This window comes from Arachis stenosperma, chromosome 4 (genome assembly GCF_014773155.1).
Source record: "Arachis stenosperma cultivar V10309 chromosome 4, arast.V10309.gnm1.PFL2, whole genome shotgun sequence".
In the NCBI taxonomy this organism is placed as follows: Eukaryota; Viridiplantae; Streptophyta; class Magnoliopsida; order Fabales; family Fabaceae; genus Arachis; species Arachis stenosperma.
Window position 1 is genome coordinate 147,521,339 of NC_080380.1, and position 19,563 is coordinate 147,540,901.

General features: G+C 32.2%; 3 protein-coding genes and 1 pseudogene across 3 annotated transcripts; all 4 read right to left on the reverse strand.

Annotated features, from left to right (window-relative positions):
• Positions 1-692: 692 nt before the first annotated feature.
• Positions 693-2,939, reverse strand: LOC130973192 (glucan endo-1,3-beta-D-glucosidase 1-like). Its single transcript, XM_057897633.1, has one exon. The coding sequence runs from the start codon at positions 2,902-2,904 to the stop codon at positions 844-846; it is 2,061 nt and encodes a 686-aa protein (XP_057753616.1). The 5' UTR covers positions 2,905-2,939; the 3' UTR covers positions 693-843.
• A 1,121-nt stretch (positions 2,940-4,060) lies between these two features.
• On the reverse strand, positions 4,061-6,151 carry LOC130976449 (glucan endo-1,3-beta-D-glucosidase ARB_01444-like). The gene has a single exon (XM_057901319.1). The coding sequence runs from the start codon at positions 6,147-6,149 to the stop codon at positions 4,092-4,094; it is 2,058 nt and encodes a 685-aa protein (XP_057757302.1). The 5' UTR covers positions 6,150-6,151; the 3' UTR covers positions 4,061-4,091.
• A 681-nt stretch (positions 6,152-6,832) lies between these two features.
• Positions 6,833-8,989, reverse strand: LOC130976751 (glucan endo-1,3-beta-D-glucosidase ARB_01444-like). Its single transcript, XM_057901675.1, has one exon. It carries the CDS (start codon positions 8,977-8,979, stop codon positions 6,895-6,897), a length of 2,085 nt encoding a protein of 694 aa, XP_057757658.1. The 5' UTR covers positions 8,980-8,989; the 3' UTR covers positions 6,833-6,894.
• Positions 8,990-12,799: 3,810 nt separating this feature from the next.
• Positions 12,800-14,636, reverse strand: LOC130975885 (glucan endo-1,3-beta-D-glucosidase 1-like; annotated as a pseudogene).
• Between the last annotated feature and the right edge of the window lie 4,927 nt (positions 14,637-19,563).

Sequence of the window (19,563 nt, forward strand, 5' to 3'; positions counted from 1 at the left end):
ATAGTAAAAAATTAAACATCATAAACTGTGTTCTTTCAAAAGTAACCCTTTTAAGTTGTTATGTTTGGTATGGTTTATTTCTATATCAGTTAAATGGACATTATTTTTAATTATAATAATCATTTATCCTTAATAATTATTGTTAGAATTTAATAATTTTTCCTGCCTTACAATAATTATTTATAAAAAAAACATATATATCTTGAAAAATTATTAAATAAATTTATTTTTTTGTCTTATTTTTACATTAAAATTTTTTTTGTTATGTCTTTTTTAATTGTTATTATGTTATTAGAATTGTTAAATAATATTTAAAAAATTCTTTAAAAATAGAAATAGCATGACACCTTAAATAATTAATTCAATAGAATTAAATTTAAACGAATAAGAGGATTCAATCAATTATACAAATAAAAAGAAGGAAAAGAAGAGATTTTATGGATGGAGGTTATGGAAAGAGATTCATGTTGTGACAGAGAAACGGTAACATAAGGACTTCCCCTAACAAGGAAGAAAGTGAGATTGGAAGAAGGAAACTCAAGAGTGACCCTGAAATCACTGAAGGAAGATATAACATGGCGGGATTGAGAACCTTTTGGGGTAGAGATAGTCAGGACGGATCCAGAAATTTTAACATGGAGGGGCTGAATTTTGAATTATAGTCCATTGGATAGTGTACTGTTCTACTTCATGATTGAATTGTTCTTTAATTAGAAAAAAAGCTGCAAACTTTAACATCATCATTTTTGTTCAACTATGCAACAATATAATGTAACTCAATGGGATAACTGAACTATAAGTCAGTCCTCATCAAGAACCATACATTCAACATTCAACACACTATCACAATAATCTAAACCTTAAAATATTAGGGCAGCAATGACAGAAGCAATATTGTTTCTCATGACAGGATCCCATTTTTCTATAATTATGTCTACTGTGAATCCACCACAAGAGATTGCTCAATGTGTTGCCAGCATCAAAACGCTTTAAGCTTCTAATCTTCTCCAATGCAACTTTATTGTTAAAAATTCCTTCAAGTGCATACACAAACCCCATCCATCCGTCTCCTACTCTATATCCAGATGGTGACCACTTCACAAGGTCCTTAACAAAATCAACATTGGAGAATAAGAACTCAGTAATAGGCAATAAGGGTAACACATGAAGGCCAATCTTACACTCAGTCTCACTATAACAATTGCGCATTTTACAAAGTCTATTGTTCTCAGAAAGATAACCAACTAACTTATTTTCTTGAGCAAAATCTTCTTCATACAGATTATCACCCTCTTTCACATGCCACCACATCTTAGCAGCATGAATCTCCAACGATGCAAGAGTTGATCCAATGGAAGCAAGATGGATGTCACCATAAGCTAGGCCCATCAATGCAGCAGAATAGTAAATATTTACAGCTTCACTGTTGCTGTCTTGTTGCATTTCAGGTTCATATAAATTATTCCATAGCCCTGAAGCCCAAGAGTGCAATTTGTATAGATCGAAACACCTTAGACGTGTATATTTCGAGTTAGATCCTCTTGCCAAGTTCATAAAATTTGCCATAAGTGAGTAGGCTTTAGGCTTATATTTCATTCCCCAAGCTGGATCAATCTTTGCAAGCACTGCAATTCCATAAAGGAAGTACCCAGCACTGTATGCTTCAACACTAATCCTTCCCCATTTTGCATCATATAGAAATCCATTGCCATCAAAAGTCCCATCCAACCATGGCTGAATTGTTTCATGCAAGAACTTCTTCACGGATGGGATCACTTCAAGAAAACCAATCTCCTCGGCTATCAAAGCCAACCTTGCTGCCCTTGCAATAAATTTCCCATAATAATAATCTGAAATTGTTGTTATCTCAGAAGAACAAAGACCAGCTACATCTTTGGAAAGAGCTGATTTGATTTCATCAAAAGATTCTTCTTTGACACCTCTAGTAGAATACCAAGTCACAGGAACATGATCTGCTTTCAGCAACCATGAATCTCCAACAACACCAACAAGGTCCCCATCAATGCTCCTATACTTAAAATCTTGAAGAACAGTAACATTACCCTCATCCTTGGATAAAAGTTGAAGATGAAGAGGGTGTGCTAACATTAACAAATCACCATTAACAAACCCTCTCTTCTCCCACTTATATTCAACACAATATGGCTTAGTAAACAAAGCATCACCAGATACAGGATAACAAGTGCTGTACCTGTCAAGAACATCCTCAAGTTCTGAACTTGAATTTGGCAGCAATGCTATCCTCACTACCAGAGAAACCCCATGATCACGAGAAGTATATTTCTTTGAGAAAGAGATCATAGTCTCATAGCTGTTACCGACCTTGATTGGTAAAGAAGCATACAAAAGCCATGCTTGGCCATTGTCAAGCTTGAGGGCAAACTTGGTGAGTGAAGAATTTGAAGTAAAGAAACAGAATTTGTGAACAGTGGTTATTGAAAATAATGGTGTTTGATCAGAGACAGAGAAAGTAACATAAGGGCATCCCCTAACAAGGAAGAAAGTAAGATCAGAAGAAGGAATATCCAAAGTGACACTAAGATCACTGAAGGAAGATATAACATGATGATGAGATTGAGAACCTTGTTGGGTTTGTTGAGTTGTGGAAGAGATAGTGAGATCAGCTTTGAATACCTGCTCTATGGAACATGATTCAACACGGCGAGATGGATAGCAGAGAGAAACAGAGGAAGCTGATGATTTGATGAGGTAAGGGTGAATGTACACTGAGTTGTGGCCATCTGCTTCAACAAAGTTCTGGAAGAAAGAATGTGTGGGTAAAGGCGATGAAAGAAGGTCTGAAGAGAAGAATTTGGGAGGTTCACCTTGATAATCCATTGGTGGGAACAGAAAAGGATCATCTTTCTCTCCTGTGAGAGCCATTTTGATAGGAAGAACTTGTTAATTTGAGTGAGAGACTGAGAGTTTTAGATGCAAATGTTTTTTCTAATTATTTATAAGAGTCGTGTTATAATACGATGAATGTCATTGTTGCATATCCATGTTTTTTTATTAGAGAAAACTATGCTGATGCCTCTTTAGAGAAGACAAGGGATAACTCATTTTAGTTACATGTTGGCTTTTAGACTGTGTTATAAGCTTTGGCTTTTGAAGTTACAATCAAACCATATGGTAGATCAAAAGACTTGATTGCTATATATTAAGAATCTTATGACAAAAAATAATTTAGATTAAATTATAAAAGAATTATCTTTATCATCATGATAAATCACTATCATAGTTGCATATACATGTTTTTTTATTAGAGAAAACTATGCTGATGCCTCTTTAGAGAAGACAAGGGATAATTTTAGTTACATGTTGGCTTTTAGACTGTGTAAAAAGACTTGATTGCTATATATTATAGGTGAGGGATACATGTGGAACCATTTTGGATATGCTTTGACATGTGTTTTGCCTTTTCTATTTTATGGTTTAGTTAATATTTGAAGTTATCCATCTGACTATAATAATTTTATCATCTGATTATTTTCATGTGCTATATAGTTCATTAGCTACTGTGTTTAAAAAAAAATACTTCCTGAATTTTTAAAAATTAGAACATGATTTTCAATTTATTATTCAAAATCCTGGTCTTTCCTATAAGATGCTCAACTATCCTCGTTCTCTTTTACTCTATTTTGCCAAGTGATGGGAAAAGGTTTATGCATTTTGTCTATCTTCCTAGTTATCCACTTTTTATAACATTCATATTTGCTATAATATTGTTATTTCCAATATTTTCTTAATTAGATTGAAACTTGTATTAGCAATTATGAACAAATACAACTCTAAAATTTCACCACATAATTTCAAAATAAACATCCTCATTTTAAAATGATCAATATTTCTGATATCCTTTTTTGTAATTTCTTTTTTCAAATCTTTGCCGATTTATTTTCTCAAGAGTAAATAGAAGCCTTAATTTTTTTTCACATTGAGTAATGGAAAAGAGGTTACAGTATACTAAACTTATACATAGTATCATCACTTTATGATAAGATTGAAATCATGATGAATAGTTGACAATAAGGCAGTAATGACCGAATGAGTTGCCATCATAATCAAAACTACTTACTACTACCTCTGCTATGAATCCACCAAAGCAAATTACTAAATGAGTTCCCATTATCAAAATCCTTCAAGCTTCTAATCTTCTCCAAAGCACTTTCATTATCATAAACTCCTTCCAATGCATACACAAATCCCTTCCACCCATCTTCAACACCTTTTCTATCCAAAGCAGGCATTGTCCATTCTACAACCTTCTTCACAAAACTCTTATAAGAAAATAAGAATTCGGAAACAGGTACCAATGGCATAAGCTGAATCCCAAGCCTACACTCTTTCCGCACAGGAGGTGCAATCCATAATCGACTTTCTCTCTTATTAGACCATAGAACCCCAATTAACTTATTCTTTTTTACAAAATCTTTTTCATACATATTACTATCTCCTTCTCCATTCACATGCCACCACATTTTAGCTGCATGAATTTCCAATGCTGCAAGAGTTGATCCTAATATAACAAGTTCTGTATCATTATATGCCAAACCCAACAATGCTGCTGAATAGTATGCATTTACAGCTTCACTTGTGCTCCCTTGATTCCTTCCGTCCGCAAATTCGGCTAGTCCTCCGGCCCAAGAATGCAATTTGTAAAGATCAAAACACCTTAAAGGTGTGTAATGATAATGATTCATAGTTGAATGATAATGTTCTGCTTTTCCTCCTCCTAAGTTCATAAAATCTGACATAAGTGAATAGGCTTGAGGCTTGTACTTCTTACCCCATTTTGGATCAATCTTTGCAAGCACTGCAATTCCATAGAGAAAGTATCCCAAATGATAATGGTGATCATTGTAAACTCCAAAGCCAAAATCAGCACCTGGATCAGTAGAACCTTGTTTCGTAACAATTCCGCCCCATTTTTCATCATATAGAAATCCATTCCCATTGAAAGTTCCATCTAGCCATGGACCAATGGTTTCACTCAAGAACTTCTTAACCACTGGAATCACATCAAGAAAATCAACTTCTTCAGCTATCAAAGCCAACCTTGCTGCCCTTGCTATCAATTTCCCATAAAAATAAGATGAAGTAGTTGTTATTGCAGAAGAATCTAGATCCTCAACATCTTTAGAAAGAGCTGATTTGATTTCATCATAGGATTCTTGTTTGACACCTCTGTTTGAATGCCAATTCACAGGAACAGGATCAGTTTTCAATAACCATGAATCTCCAATAACACCAACAAGCTCCCCATCAATGCTTCTATACTTAAAATGTTTAAGAATAGACACATTACCCTCATATTTAGACAGAAGTTGAAGGTGGAGAGGGTGAGCTAACATCAACGAATTACCAAAACCTTTATTCTGCCACTTGTATTCAACACAATACGGTTTAGTGAACAAAGCATCTCCAGAAAGCGGGCAGCAAGAGCTGTATCTGTCAAGAATAGCCTCGTTTACTGAGCTTGAATCTGACAGTACTGCTATCCGAAGCATCACAGGAGCCCCATCAGAAGAAACATTGGCGAAAGTGATTTTCATGTCATGGCTGAAGCTAAATTTGGGTGATGAAGAAGTATAGATAAGCCATTTCTGACCATTGTCAAGCTCAAGAGAATACTTAGTGGGTGAAGCATTTGAAGAAAAAGAAGAGATTTTATGTATAGAGGTTATAGAAAGAGATTCATTTTGAGACAAAGAAACAGTAACATAAGGGCTTCCCCTGACAAGGAAGAAAGTGAGATTGGAAGAAGGAAAATGAAGAGTGACACTGAGATCACTAAAGGAAGATATAACATGGCGGGAATGAGAACCTGTTGAGGAAGAGATAGTGAGATCATGCGTGAAGACTTGTTGCATGGAACGTGAGGAGACAGAGAGAGAAGGGTAGCAGAGAGAAACAGAGGAATCAGAGGGTTTGATGAGGTAAGGATGAATATACTCTTGGATGTTGCCATCGTTGAGGACGAAGTTCTGGAAGAATGAGTTTGTAGGCAAAGCAGAAGAGAAAAGGTTTTTACAGAAGAACTTTGAAGGGTCAGGGAGCACTTTGGAGTTTGTGAGTGGGAAGAGAAAAGGTTGTTCATCATCATCTAAGTGTGTTGTGTTTGCCATTATCTGCATCTGCATGCATGAAGTGATTTTGAGCGGCGCTGATGTCAAGTGGTTTTATATGTAGTTAAGACTTAAGAGTTAAGATCCCTTTTTGCCTCTTCCTCTTATTGACTTCTTCAACACAGATAACTTAAACCCATATCATTCGTACATTTAATATAAAAAACAGTTATTTTTATTATCGCAAAACTACATAATTGAATATACAAAAAGTTACAAAAAATATTTTATTAAAAGTTATGAAAAATATAACTTTTTCATATTCTCAACGTGTTGAATATATAAAAAAATTTATATTATTATATTATGAAAATCTGTTTTTAAAATTAAGATGATCATCTAAAGACATGAATAAAGAACTAGCCATGGTGGTTACTAGCACTTCCATTTTGAATTATAATTCATTGGATAGTGTACTGTTCTACTACATGATTGAATTGTTCTTTAATTAGACAAAAAGGCTGCAAACTTTAACATCATCTTTTTTGTTCCACTATGAAACAATACTATGTAACTCAATAGGATGACAGATCTATAAGCCAGTCCTCGTCAAGAACCAGACATTCAACATTCAACACTGTCAATCACAATAATCTAAACCTTAAAATATTAGAGCAGCACATCTCATCAACAAAAAAAGAAAACAAATATTTTATCCAAATGTTAAACCAGAAAATAGATAATCCAAAAGTGATAAGCCTCATCACAATGTATTAACCATAAACATTGAAATCATTGTCAATTCTCAACAGCTGTAACGACAAAAGCAACATTGTTTCTCATGACAGGATCCCATTTTTCTATAATCATGCCTGCTGTGAATCCACCACAAGAGATTGCTCATTGTGTTGCCAGCATCAAAATCCTTTAAGCTTCTAATCTTCTTCAATGCAACTTGATTGTTATAAATTCCTTCAAGTGCGTACACAAACCCCATCCATGTGTCTCCTTCATTGTATTCAGATGGTGTCGACTTCACAAGGTCCTTAACAAAATCAACATTGGAGAACAAGAACTCAGTAATAGGCAATAAGGGTAAAACATGAAGGCCAATCTTAATCTCCCTCTCAGTATAACAATTGCGCATTTTACACAGTCTATGGTTAGCTAAAAGAGAACCAACTAACTTATTTTCTTCTGCAAAATAATCTCCATACAGATTATCACCCTCTTTCACATGCCACCACATCTTAGCAGCATGAATCTCCAATGATGCAAGAGTTGATCCAATGGAAGCAAGATGGATGTCACCATAAGCTAGGCCCATCAATGCAGCAGAATAGTAGATATTTACAGCTTCACTGGTGCTGTCCTGTTGAATCCCAACATCATCACAATGATTCGCTTCACTGGTGCTGTTCTGTTGCATCCCAACATCATCACAATGATTCGATAGGTATGTAGTCCAAGAGTGCAATTTGTACAGATCAAAACACCTTAGACGTGTATATTTCGAGTTTGATTCTCTTGCCAAGTTCATAAAATTTGCCATAAGTGAGTAGGCTTTCGGCTTATATTTCATTCCCCAAGCTGGATCAATCTTTGCAAGCACTGCAATTCCATAAAGGAAGTACCCGGCACTGTGTGCTTCAATATGAATCCTTCCCCATTTTACACCATATTGCAAACCTTTTCCATCAGAAGTTCCATCCAACCATTGCTGAATCATTTCATGCAAGAACTCCTTCACAGCTGGGATAACATCAACAAAGCCAACTTCTTCAGCTATTAGAGCCAACCTTGCTGCTTTTGCAATGATTCTCCCATCATAGTAAGCCTCATTTGTTGTTATGCCAAGAGAACCTAGGGCAGCAACATCTTTGGAAAGAGCTGATTTGATTTCATCACGGAAACGTAGGTTAACACCTCTGATAGAGTGCCAAGTTACAGGAATATGATCTGCTTTCAATGACCATGAATCTCCAACAACACAAACAAGGTTACCATCAATGCTCCTATATTTAAGATCTTCAAGAACAGTAATGTTACCCTCATCCTTGGATAAAAGTTGAAGATGGAGAGGATGTGCTAACATTAACAAATCACCAAACCCTCTCTTCTCCCACTTATATTCAACACAATACAGCTTAGTAAACAAAGCATCACCAGATACAGGGTAGCAAGTGCTGTACCTGTCAAGAACATGCTCAAGTTGTGAACTTGAATTTGGCAACAATGCTATCCTTACTACCAGAGGAACCCCGCCTCCATCATTACCAGCAGAAGTAATAGCCTTAGAGAAAGCAACAATGTCATTGCTGTAACTAAACTTGATTGGTAAAGAAGCGTATAGAAGCCATGTCTGATCATTGTCAAGCTTAAGTGTATACTTAGTGAATGTATCATTTGAAGTAAAGGAACAAAATTTGTGCACAGTGGCTATGGAAATTAATGATGTGTGATGGGATGCAGAGAAAGTGACATAAGGGCTTCCCCTAACAAGGAAGAAGGTAAGATCAGAAGAAGGAGTATCCAAAGTGAAACTAAGATCACCGAAGGAAGATATGACATGAGGATGAGAATGAGAACCTTGTTGAGTTTGTTGAGTTGAGGAAGAGATGGTGAGATCAGCTTTGAATACCTGGTATATGTAACGATAATCAGCACGGCTAGATGGATAGCAGAGAGAAACAGAGGAAGCTGATGATTTGATGAGGTAAGGGTGAATGTACACTGGGTTGTTGCCATCTGCTTCAACAAAGTTCTGGAAGAAAGAATGTGTGGGTAAAGGCGATGAAAGAAGGTCTGAAGAGAAGAATTTGGGAGGGTCACGTTGATCATCCGTTGACGGGAACAGAAAGGGTTCATCTTTTTCTGCTGTGAAGGCCATTTTGACAGGAAGAACTTGTTAACTTTAGTGGCCCACAAATCTCTTTTCATTATTTATAGTTTACCGTTGTGTGCCCTAAGTGTGTATAAGATAAAAATGTACTCGAATATTATCATCAATAAAAATGTTTTTAAATAATTTAAAAATATGATAAAAATGTCTAACAATAAATATATATTTTTAAAATTATATTTTAAAAATTAAATTTTGATATAATTTTTTATAAACATAATTATAAAAATCAAATATTATTATCTTTAAAATTTGATGATCTTTTATTAAGCATATATTTTATTTGGGCTATGCTACATATAAATCAAAATCAGCCATCAATATAAAATACATGCTAGAATATAATACACATTAAAAATAAATTAAACCACACATGTATTTATACACAAATACATTAGTGGCCAATTTTAGTGTACAAATAGCATTTCTCATTTTCTTATAATTTTTTTGTTATAACCAATAATACTTTTAAAAAATTATAAAAAAATATATACTTAACAAAAAATACCAAATTTTAAAAATAATAATATCTTATTTTTCTAATTATATTTGTAAAAAATCGTATCAAAATTCAATCTCTAATGTATTTTTTGAGAAATATATATTTAATGTTAGTTTTTTTGCAAGATTATTTAAAATTAAATATGTATTCCTCAAAAAATATATTAGAGATTGAATTTCGATGTAATTTTTTGCAAGCATGATTAAAAAATAAGATATTTGGTAATTTTTCGTTAAGTATATATATTTTTTGTAATTTTTTGTTAACAACCAATAATACTTTTAAAAAATTACAAAAAATATATACTTAGCAAAAAAGTCACCAAACTTTAAGAATAATAATATCACATTTTTCTAATCATGCTTGCAAAAAATTGCATCAAAATTCAATCTCTAAGGCATTTTTTGAAAATATATATTTACTGTTGGACATTTTTGTCGCTTTTTTAAATTATTTGAAGACATTTTTGTCGATAGTAAAATTTTAATGCATTTTTTCGGCGTTTAAATAATTTGGGACCGTTTTTTGTGGTTAACCATATATATATATATATGCTAAATACCATTTTTACTCTCTGGCATTTTTTTCTATGAGATATAGCACACTCTAATCATTCTTAAATCCCATCTAGGCTCCCATCTACTAAAAAGAATATACAAAACGATCAATCGAATAGCAAACAATTACTAGTGTCAGGTGTCAGTTCCTTAGGTTGGAAAGACTAAAAACCCCCTCTTAACATCTTTCTTGTTTTTTTATCATCATCCTCTTCTCCATTTTCTTTCTCTTCTTGTGTGTGCTAAACAATCCTCTACTAGTTCTCTAAATTCTACCAGTATATAAGTAACTGCTATATAGATTCATTGAAAAAGTTACTGCTTATAGGATTTCAAATGGTACAAATTTTGAAACCAAAATTTCCAACCAAACAACAACAACAACAACAAAAACAACAAGAGGAAGGCACAAACTCCAAAGGCCAAGTTCCAATTCGAGCTCAACTCATGCTCCAAATCCAAGGACCTAAGTACTGCCATCTTCGTATACGACGACGCCATTTCGACCAACACTCGTATCAATCAGGACCACTTTAATGCCTTATTCTACCTCTGTTTCAATTCTGTCAACGACGCCTCGCTTAAAGACACTGTGTTGCACCACAAATTCTACATTTTCGATCACATGATCAGCCTCGGAATAAATTCCAATGAAGCCACCCTCACCATAGTTGCCATACTTGCCGCTGCAAAAGGCAATGCCAACCGTGCATTTGAGCTTGCAAAGGCCGTTTAGAATTATGGATTTGTCCTTGAGGACTTTTGACCTTGCTTTGTTTGGATTATGCAAGCTTGGAAATTTCGATAAGGCTTATGAGGTGGAAGAACATGTAAATGGTTCTAGTGTGACGCTCGAGGAACCACAACTCACGGAGCTGTTGAAAGTGAGTGCGAAAAATGTAAGTGTGAAGAACAAAAATACATATAAGGTGTCTGAGTATTTGCATAAGCTAAGGAGCTTAGTAAGATGTGTTAGTAAAATGATTACATATGTGATTGAAGAGTAGTGGTTTCACATTGAAAAAGATTCTGAGATTGGTTTGGAGAACTTAGGGCATGTGAAAGAAGGGATTTTTCGAAATGAGGGAGGGTGGCATGGTCAAAGGTGTGCACGTAATTGCTATCGGGGATGTTTGTGGCAATTTTGGGGTTGATCTAATAGAAGGTGATTTAGGGGGGTGGTGGTTTAGGGCAAGAAGGAGAAGAGGAGGAAGAAGAGGAAACTACAGTGGTATTGGTAAAGGTGAAACTCAATGATGATGGTGATGGAGATGGAGATGGAGATGCCAAGAGAAAAGAGAAGAAGAAGAAGAAGAAAATGGAGGATAAGAGGAGGAGGATGAAGAAGAAGAGGAAGATGTTAAGAGGGAGTTTTTAGTCTCTCCAACCAACGGAAGTGATACCTGACATTAGTAACCGATTGCTATTCGATTGCAGGGGCGTTTGTTTATAAATATCAAATCGATACCCAAAAAATTTTGACGCTGAAAAAATGATACTTGACTTTTGTTATTGACAAAATAGTCCCTAAAAAATTTTAAAATTTGATATGAGTGCTTCCGAGTTCACCGGAACACATTTTCGGCTAGCACGATTATGATGTGGCCACCATGATTTGATGACCTAGCAAATTTCCCAACCCTAACCTCCCCCAACTCTATTGAGAATTTTATATTATATAGTTAGTTATATAACTTTTAATTTATGAAAAGTTATAATATTAATGTTTGATACAATTTTTAAAATTAATTTATAATTTTTAAAAAATTATTTAAATGTCTATAAAAAAATTAAAATAAAAAAGTGACTTTTCTTATAATAAAAAGTTTTTTTTAAATAAAAATTTTTAAAATTAAAAAATCAAATATAAAATAATTTATTTATAAATTACGTTTAATATAAGTTCTTATGTTTTAATACGGTGATGTAAGCCTATTTGAATAAAATTGATGTACAAGTTTGAGACTCAAACAGAGGTGGATCGATATTGAGGTATCTTGTTCAACTAAGACTTAAAACATTATCATCTAAAGACAAGTGAAATTTATGATGACCATTTTCATCATCTTGGATACTTCTATGGTATGCATATTATGTAGAACTAGAATATTACTGTGAAGCTGTGAATGCATATTATGCAGCAGCATGGTATGGGGTACGGTGGCATGTAAATGAGGATCATAGAGATAGCGGAATATGGTTTGTTCTTCATGAGTTTAAAATGTAGACTTGGAATAATTCATCTTCTACCATTGTTATCGATTTCTGAAATCTTGTTTGCTAATCTTGGTTTTGTGAAGGAGGTTGTGGAGTGGACTAGTTATGATGTTTGGGAAGGAAGGAAGGCATTTTGTGTATGCATTAGAAGGTGTTTATGTCAATGAAGTTGCATTGAAGAAGACAAGAAACCTAAGTGTTTTTTTATAGATAGATGTCTCTTGTTACTTTGAATCATAATTTATAAAATCTGTTTTATGGTAAATCTTCTGGTTTTTGATAAAGCATAAACAATAATAATATAATATAAAACAAAACAAATGGTATTCTTTAGTAATAACAATTATAATAAAAATTTTATATATTTTGAAATTTATTAAAGTTTAATATATTTAATTAATATATTATCTAACAATTATTAATTATTATTTCTGTATAAAAATAAATTTATATGAGTAATTATTATTTAAGAATGAGTTTAATTTTAATATATTGATTATCTAAAATATTTTATACAATCAATCCATTACATCTATTTTTTTAAATTATCATTGTATTCAGATGGTGTCGACTTCACAAGGTACTTGACAAAATCAATATTGTTGAATAAGAACTCAGTAATAGGCAATAAGGGTAAAACATGAAGGCCAATCTTAATCTCCCTCTCAGTATAACAATCGCGCATTTTACTCAGTCTATGGTTAGCTAAAAGAAAACCAACTAACTTATTTTCTTTTGCAAAATCATCTTCATAGAGATTATCACCCTCTTTCACATGCCACCACATCTTAGCAGCATGAATCTCCAAGGATGCAAGAGTTGATCCAATGGAAGCAAGATGGATGTCACCATAAGCTAGGCCCATCAATGCAGCAGAATAGTAAATATTTACAGCTTCACTGGTGCTGTCCTGTTGCATTCCAACACCAAAATAACAATGTTTCAGTTGGTCTGTAGCCCAAGAGTGCAATTTGTACAGATCAAAACACCTTAGACGTGTATATTTTGAGTTAGATCCTCTTGCCAAGTTCATAAAATTTGCCATAAGTGAGTAGGCTTTAGGCTTATATTTCATTCCCCAAACTGGATCAATCTTTGCAAGCACTGCAATTCCATAAAGGAAGTACCCAGCACTGTATGCGTCAATATCAATCTTTCCCCTTTTTGCATCATATTGAAAACTGTCGAAATCAGAAGTTCCATCCAACCATGGCTGAATGGTTTCATGCAAGAACATCTTCAGAGTTGGGATCACATCAATAAAGCCAACTTCTTCAGCTATTATAGCCAACCTTGCTGCTCTTGCAATGATTCTCCCATTACGGTAAACATCTTTTGTTAGATAAACCGTACCTAGAGTAACAACATCTTTGGAAAGAGCTGATTTGATTTCATCAAAAAAATGTTGGTTAACACCTCTGATAGAGTACCAAGTCACAGGAACATGATCTGCTTCTAACAACCATGAATTTCCAATAACAGCAACAAGTTCCCCATCAATGCTACTATACTTAAAATTTTCAAGGATAGTCACATTACCCTCACCTTTAGACAGAAGTTGAAGATGGAGAGGGTGTGCTAACATTAACAAATCACCAAACCCTCTCTTCTCCCACTTATATTCAACACAATATGTCTTAGTGAAGAAAGCATCACCAGATACAGGGTAACAAGTGCTGTACCGGTCAAGAATATCCTCATTTGCTGAACTTGGCAACAATGCTATCCTCACTATCACATTAACCCCATCTCCATCGTCAGTATCAGAAGGAACAGCCTTAGAGAAAGTAATCACGCCATCGCTGTAACTAAACTTGATCGGTGAAGAAGCGTATATATGTCTGATCATTGTCAAGCTTAAGTGTATACTTGGTGAATGAATCATTTGAAGTAAAGGAAGAAACTTTGTGCACAGTGGATATGGAAAGTGGTGGTGTGTGATGGGAGACAGAGAGAGTAACAAAAGGGCATCCCCTAACAAGGAAGAAAGTAAGATGAGAAGAAGGAATATCCAAAGTGACACTGAGATCACTGAAGGAAGATATGACATGACAATGAGATTGAAAACCTTGTTGGGTTTGTTGAATTGAGGGAGAGATAGTGAGATCAGCTTTGAATACCTGGTCTATGGAAGTTGAATGAACACGGCGAGATGGATAGCAGAGAGAAATAGAGGAAGCTGATGATTCGACGTTGTAAGGGTGAATGTACACTGGGAGGCCAGAGTGGCCAACAAAGGGCTGGAAGAAAGAATGTGTGGGTAAAGGTGATGAAAGAAGGTCTGAAGATAAGTATTGGGGAGGGTTACTGTCATAACTCGTTGATGGGAACAGAAAAGGTTCATCTTTTTCTTCTCCTGGTAAAGCCATCTTTGATAGGAAGAACTTTTCAACTTCTGCTCCACGCAAATGTCTTTTCTAATTATTTATAAGAGTTGTAATTTATGAAGAATAAATTCATTGTTTTTTGGTAATCAAAAGGTCAAGAATAGAATTATGTCACACACACAAGAATTTATTGTTAATAAGGTCAGTTGAAAAGTTTTAAATTTTTTTTTTGAATTTTTGATTTATGAAAATTAGTAATATTAATATTAGATGTAATTTTTAAAATTAAATTGCAACTTTTTAATAAGTTATTTAAGAGCTTATAGAGAAATTAAAAAAATGACTTCTCTCATAATACTATTATATTTTTTATCATATTTTTATAAAGTAAATACTTTTAAAATAAAAATACAAACACAAAATAATTTATTTATAAACTATTTTTAATATAGTTATTTATTGTTTAACCTGTTTCCAAACTGAGCCTAAATTAGATTTATATTGCATTATTTGACTTATTTGGCGTGATAAATATGAATGACCATTTCTCCCATCAAACTATTTTGGGTGGTCCAAAAACTTAATAGTGGACGTGCAAAAATTTTAAGGTTGGACTACATATTTATGAAGCTATAAAAAGAGAATGCTTCTACATGTATAAATAGAAAAAGTCTGGTTCGAGAATACACAGCAATAACAACCATTTTTCTTTCTTTATATTACTAATATTTTTCTTTCTCTATTTACATTACTACATATAAATAAATATATGAATTATCTCTATATTGAGTTAATTATATTAATGAATATTAATATACTAAAATCTTTTATTTACACATTTTTATTTTATATTTGGTACATCTTATTTATTTATTTATTTATTTTACAACAGGCTTGGCATATTAAGAGTTATTTTTTTTTAGTTTGAATGTGTTGGCAAATAAAAGACTTAAACCGATGCCATTTCCAAAGTTTAATCATAAAGACAGTAATTATGACTTCTACCTTTTCCAAAGCCAAAAAAAGTAACTCAAATTTGACTTGAGCATCCAAAAAGTCACCTCAGTGATAATTCTTAAATATGGCGCTATAAGCCTATATGAACAAAATTGATGTGCAATTTTGGGATTCAGACAGAAGAGGATATATAAGGATATTGCGTTATCTTGTTCAACTAAGACTTAACATTATCATCTAAAGACAAGTGAAATTTATGATGAGCATCTTCATCATCTTGGATACTTCCTCTATGATATGCATATTACATAGAATATTACTGAAGCTGTGAATGCATATTATGGTATGGGGTGGCATTTGAATTAAATGAGGGTCACATAATGCTGGACTAACAAGAGAGATAGCGGAATATGGTTTGTTCCTCATGAGTTTAAATTGTAGGCTTGGGATAATTCATCTTCTACCATTGTTACCAGAGGTGGAGTTAGAAATTTTTTTAGAAGGGCCAACACAAAAACTATAAGTTAAGAAGGGAGAAAAATTGAAAATTCAGAAGGGATCAAATTGAAAAATTAGGTAGCATTTGATAGAGAGATAGAAACTGAAAGACTGAATCTGAGAGATAGAGACTAAGAGACAGAGACTAAAATAAATTTTAATAAATTTCAGTATTCTGTTTAGTATAATGTGAGAGATAGAAATTAAAACAAGAATGAAGTTTTAATTTAATTTGCACAAAGAATAAAATTGGAATTAATTAATTGTAATGAGGATATTTTAGGTATAAAATGTTATTAAAGTTTTAATCTTCATCTCTACAAATTTTAGTTCTTTGTGTCTTTATTTTTTGGAAGTACTAAAATATTAAAATTTTGGAAATAAAGACAGAAATTTTAGTACCACATGATACTGTATCTCAGTCTTCCTGTCTCTGTCTCAATACTTCAAAACAAACGTGGAGAGACATAGACGGAAAGACTGAGACTGAGAGACAGAGACTAAAAGATAGAGATTGAAATAAATCTCAGTATTTTGTTTGGTACAAAATGGGATACAGAAATTGAAACAAGAATGAAACTTTAATTTAATTTGCATAAAGGGTAAAATTGGAATTAATTAATTAAAATGAGGGTATTTTAGGTATAAAATGTCATTAAAGTTTCAGTCTATATCTTTAAAAATTTTAGTCTTATATGTTCCTACTTTTTTGAGATACTGAACTACTAAAATTTTGGAGACATAGACAGAAATTTTAGTACCAATCTCTGAACCAACAAACATGATACTGAGTTTCAGTCTCTCAGTCTCTGTCTCAATACCTCAAAATAAACGCTACCTTAGGTAGCGTTTGGTGGAGAGACAGAGACAGAAAGACTGAGACTGAGAGACTGAGACTAAGAGGCAGGGATTGAAACAAATCTCAGTATTCTGTTTGGTACAAAATGAGAGACAGGAATTGAAACAAGAATGAAACTCTAATTTAATTTGCACAAAGGGTAAAATTGAAATTAATTAATTGAAATGAAAGTATTTTAGGTATAAAATGTTATTAAAGTTTCAATCTCTATCTCTAAAAATTTCAGTCTCCTGTGTCCCTACTTTTTGGAGGTACTGAAATACTGAAATTTTAGAAACAGAGACAAAAATTTTAGTATCAGTCTCTGAACTAACAAACACGATACTAAGTCTCAGTCTCTCAGTCTCTGTCTTAGTACCTGAAAACAAACGCTACCTTAGAGGCTTAGTGTGTACTGAACTCTTGTTTTCTAATGTTGGTTTTATAAAGGAGGTTGTGGAGTGGACTAGTTATGATGTTTGGGAAGGAAGGCATTTGTGTATGCATTAGAAGGTGTTTATGTCAATGAAGTTGCATTGAAGAAGATAAGAAATCTAAGTGTTTTTTTATAGATAGATGTCTCTTGTTACTTTGAATCATAATTTATAAAATCGGTTTCATGGTAAATCTTCTGGTTTTTGATAAAACATAAACAATAATATAAAACAAATGGTATTCTTTAGTAATAAGAATTATATATGTATATATATTTTATTGGTAAGATTTGAAATCACAAAAGAGTGCAAGTAAGCCATCTTTTTAAGGAGAGAAACCAGGAAGCTATCCATTGTTAAAATAAAATAGAAAAAGAAAAAATATTATTTATTTAGCTCACCAAATCTTAAACTTTGCTTTGAAGGATGAAGCAACATGGTTTGTGACAAATTATCATAAACAATTCGAATGGACAGCTTCATGCATTTGGATTATTTGTGACAGTAAGAAGAAACTGTCACCATTCACCAGTCTCTCCCTCATTTCCCTCTTCAAAAAACAATTAATATCATAAAAAAAATACATTTATATAAGTGTAGACAATGGAATCAAGCCAAGTAATCAACCCTCTGACTGGTCCAACTAATATAAATAACACTTTAATTAACATTTTGATCTCTACTTTACTTAATCATCTTCAGTATAATTTATTTATTTAATATTGACCAATGAATAAAAGAATTTATGTATTTAATGCCGACCATGCATGGTTCATAATCACAGCTACTCGGTACAGCATTCCATTCCATAGATCTGTTCTATATATTTATTGCAAACACGTTCCTCATCTTATAATAAAATACTTTTAATTAAAGATTTTTATTCCAAACATTTTTATTTTATTTTATTATTGTGGTCAACGTACCTGAATAAATTTTTTTATGCTTATTGTTAATTCTTTCAAAGTGTGTGTTGTTTCTTTTCCAAATACAATCACTAAATTAAAATGGAAATATTATAATGCATGTAATCAAAGTAGTTATATTCTGTAAAAAAAAAAGTAGTTATATTAATCTATCATTAGTATTTGTTTCTTTGAATATATTGTTTTACAAAAATATTATCTACAAACTAAAAAGTAACTACTAAATTAGCTAATGTATAATTTTATATTTGACATAAATAATTAATTTAATGACTTATTTTTCATGTATATATAACATGTCCTTTTATTTTAGTGACTTCCAAAAATAGGTTAGTATCTCTACAAGTACATTATTACTCAAATAATCCATGAATCTTTCCCATATAGCTTGATTATTATCAATAAGAATAAGAATAAGAATAAGAATAGAATTAGTAATTTCTTTTAGCTTACTTTCACACATACAAATATCTTCTATTATAAGTATCAACATTCCTTTCAATCAAATTGAAGTTTAAACCATAGTTTATCACATGTGATGTAACGGATTAGTCTCTAGTCTTTTTTGCTAAACATCATCTTTTGGTGCCTCAAATGACACGTCAATCACTGAGGATGACAAAAAATGTTATTCCATGGAATTTAGATTTAAGAGGAATAGAAGTATTAGAATCTCCCAAAGCACGAAATGTACCATTGTTAAATTATTGGCATTTATGCGATTTTTAATAAAATTATTTAACATTTATACTCAATAATAAATAACATTTACACTTACAATTAATATATTATATCAATAACATATTTGATTTAGTTATTCATCATCTCAAAAATAAAGATAAAATTTTTTTAAAATGAAGAAATTTATAAAATAAAAAAATAAATATTTAATTATGACCGAATTAATATAATAAAATTTATATATAATAAAAATTATAAATTTAATGATAATTAATTTTTTATTTTATTATCTTATCAATTTTTTTAATTTGAAAATTCATATTTCAAAATGCATACCGACCAAGTTATTCATATACTCAAATAACACTGAGAATTTTATTTTAGTGAATGCTATAATATTTATTACTTTTTACCTAAGTTATTAAAAAAGATAAATAAATAATATTTAATAAATTTTATATAATTTATTTTTTTTTAAATATTTTATTTTTTACTTTAAAAATAAAGTTAAACAATTTAAGCACCATGACAAAGACAACATAGAATTCAGCTTTTATTTTATACAGAGGAACATAATAATTAATCCAAAAAGGGATAACAAAGCAAAAAACAAAATAAAATCATGTGGTTAATGA